Source organism: Gekko japonicus, unplaced genomic scaffold (genome assembly GCF_001447785.1).
Source record: "Gekko japonicus isolate JY-2015 unplaced genomic scaffold, Gekko_japonicus_V1.1 scaffold3155, whole genome shotgun sequence".
Classification (NCBI taxonomy): domain Eukaryota; kingdom Metazoa; phylum Chordata; class Lepidosauria; order Squamata; family Gekkonidae; genus Gekko; species Gekko japonicus.
In genome coordinates, this window is record NW_015174934.1 from 170 (window position 1) to 2184 (window position 2015).

Genomic DNA, 2015 nt, shown 5'->3' on the forward strand with positions numbered 1-2015 from the left:
ATATGCCACACCCCCTGACATCACCGGAAGTGTGTCAGAAGGCAACACCCACTGCAACTTACCTGGCTGCTTTCTTGCTCCTCATGGCCTGGGGCTGCTGGGAGCAGGGGGTGGGGCTTGTTGCATGTGCCCGCCCCCTGGGCTCTTTACTACCGGAGCTCCGCTCCCGTGCGCTCCTGCAGGAAATAACCCCTGGTACTGGGTGTCTCCCCTTCCTCTTCCCTATTGTAGAATAGCCATACCTCCAGTTCTCCTGCTTTGCTGTCTCTGTTGACATCGTAAGCCACCACAAAATTGCCGTCGATCACCGTGGAGGAGCATGTGGGGCACTTCCGTTGCAGAGCCACCGGTGGTTTGAAAGACACGTGGGCCTTGAAAGGAGAGGAGGAGGGCGTGAAGGAGGCATTCTCATCTTCACCTTTTTTTGTGTGTGATTTATTTACTTCATTGATGTCCCATCTTTCTTCCCATTGGGGAGCCAACATGGTGTACATACTCCTTCTCTCCTCCATTTTATCCTCACGACAACCCTGTGAGGTGGGTTAAGCTGAGGGAATGTGATCGGGTCAAGGCCACCCAGCAAACTTCCATGGCAGAGTGGGGATTCAAACCTGGGTCTCCCAGATCCTGGTCTGACACTGACTGGCATCGGCTCTCCAGGGTCTCAGGCAGAGGTCTTTCCCACCACCTACTGCCTGGTCCTTTTAACTAGAGATGCTGGGGATTGAACCTTGGACCTTCTGCATGCCAGGCAGAGGATCTGTCACTGAGCTACTGCCCCACTTCATGGCTCTCCAGGGTTTCAGGCTGAGGTCTTTCCCATCACCTCCTGTCTGGACCTTTTAAACTGGAGATGCCGGGGATTGAACCTGGGACCTTCTGCATGTCAGGCAGAGGGTCTGCCACTGAGCCACAGCCCCACTTCACGGCTCTCCAGGGTCTCAGGCAGAGGTCTTTCCCATCACCTACTGCCTGGTCCTTTTTAACTGTCATGAATGGGACTCTCACAAGTAGCCTTTTTCTATTGAATTAGATCATCGGCCCCTCAAGGTCAGTATTGTCTACTCTGACTGGCAGCTACTATCCAGGGTCTCAGGCAGAGGTCCTTCCCATCACCTACTGCCTGGTCCTTTTAACCTGTCATGAATGGGACTCTCACAAGTAGCCTTTTTCTATTGAATTAGATCATCGGCCCCTCAAGGTCAGTATTGTCTACTCTGACTGGCAGCTGCTCCCCAGGGTCTCAGGCAGTTTACCATCACCTACTGCCTTGTCCTTTTAACTGGAGATACTGGGGATTGAACCTGGGACCTCCTGCAGACGCTCTACCACTGAGCCACAGCCCCTCCCCAATCAAATGGTTGCTAAGAGAATGGGCTAAAACTAGGGAGGTCACGCTTGAACACATGAAGCTGCTGCCCTATGTTGAATCAGACCCTTGGTCCATCAAGGTCAGTATTGTCCACTCAGACTGGCAGCCGCTTCCCAGGCTCTCAGGCAGAGGCCTTAGTTTCCCATCACCTAGTAAGAGATCCTTCAACTGGAGAGGCCAGAGACTGAACCTGGGACTTGCTCGCCTGCCAAACAGATGCTCAACCATGGAGCCAAGGTCCCCTTCCAGTTTTTCCCTTTTAGTGTGAAACAAACCCGACAATATCGTTGCACCAGTTTCTCTCTCCTCACACCGATGCTTTCTCATTAAAGATGTTGCCTTTTGTGCAGCTGGAACAATGCACGATTTGCTTAAATACAGGGGTCGTTTCGTAGAAAAAGAGCTAGGGGAACTCATTAGCATAACTCATTAGCATATGCCACACCCCCTGACATCACCGGAAGTGTGTCATAAGGCCACACCCCCTGACATCACCAGAAGTGTGTCATAAGGCCACACACCCCGCCCCCAACGGACCCGGCCCATGAGGGGCCCGGCGGTGGACCTGCAAGGCCGGCGAGAGTGCAAGGAAGCCCCGCGAAGGCCCTCCCTGGCCCCAGGCAGGCAGGGGGGGGGAGAGGGT

General features: G+C 53.8%; 1 protein-coding gene across 1 annotated transcript in view; it reads right to left on the reverse strand.

Moving 5' to 3' along the window:
- Positions 1-242: 242 nt before the first annotated feature.
- LOC107122070 (inter-alpha-trypsin inhibitor heavy chain H2-like) overlaps positions 243-2015 on the reverse strand; it is a gene marked incomplete at its 3' end in the record, with an annotated part of 27338 nt that continues 25565 nt past the window's right edge. The window contains exon 7 of the mRNA XM_015425097.1: positions 243-371. Within this exon, the coding sequence (XP_015280583.1) occupies positions 243-371 (129 nt within the window). The remainder of the gene's footprint in view (positions 372-2015) is intronic.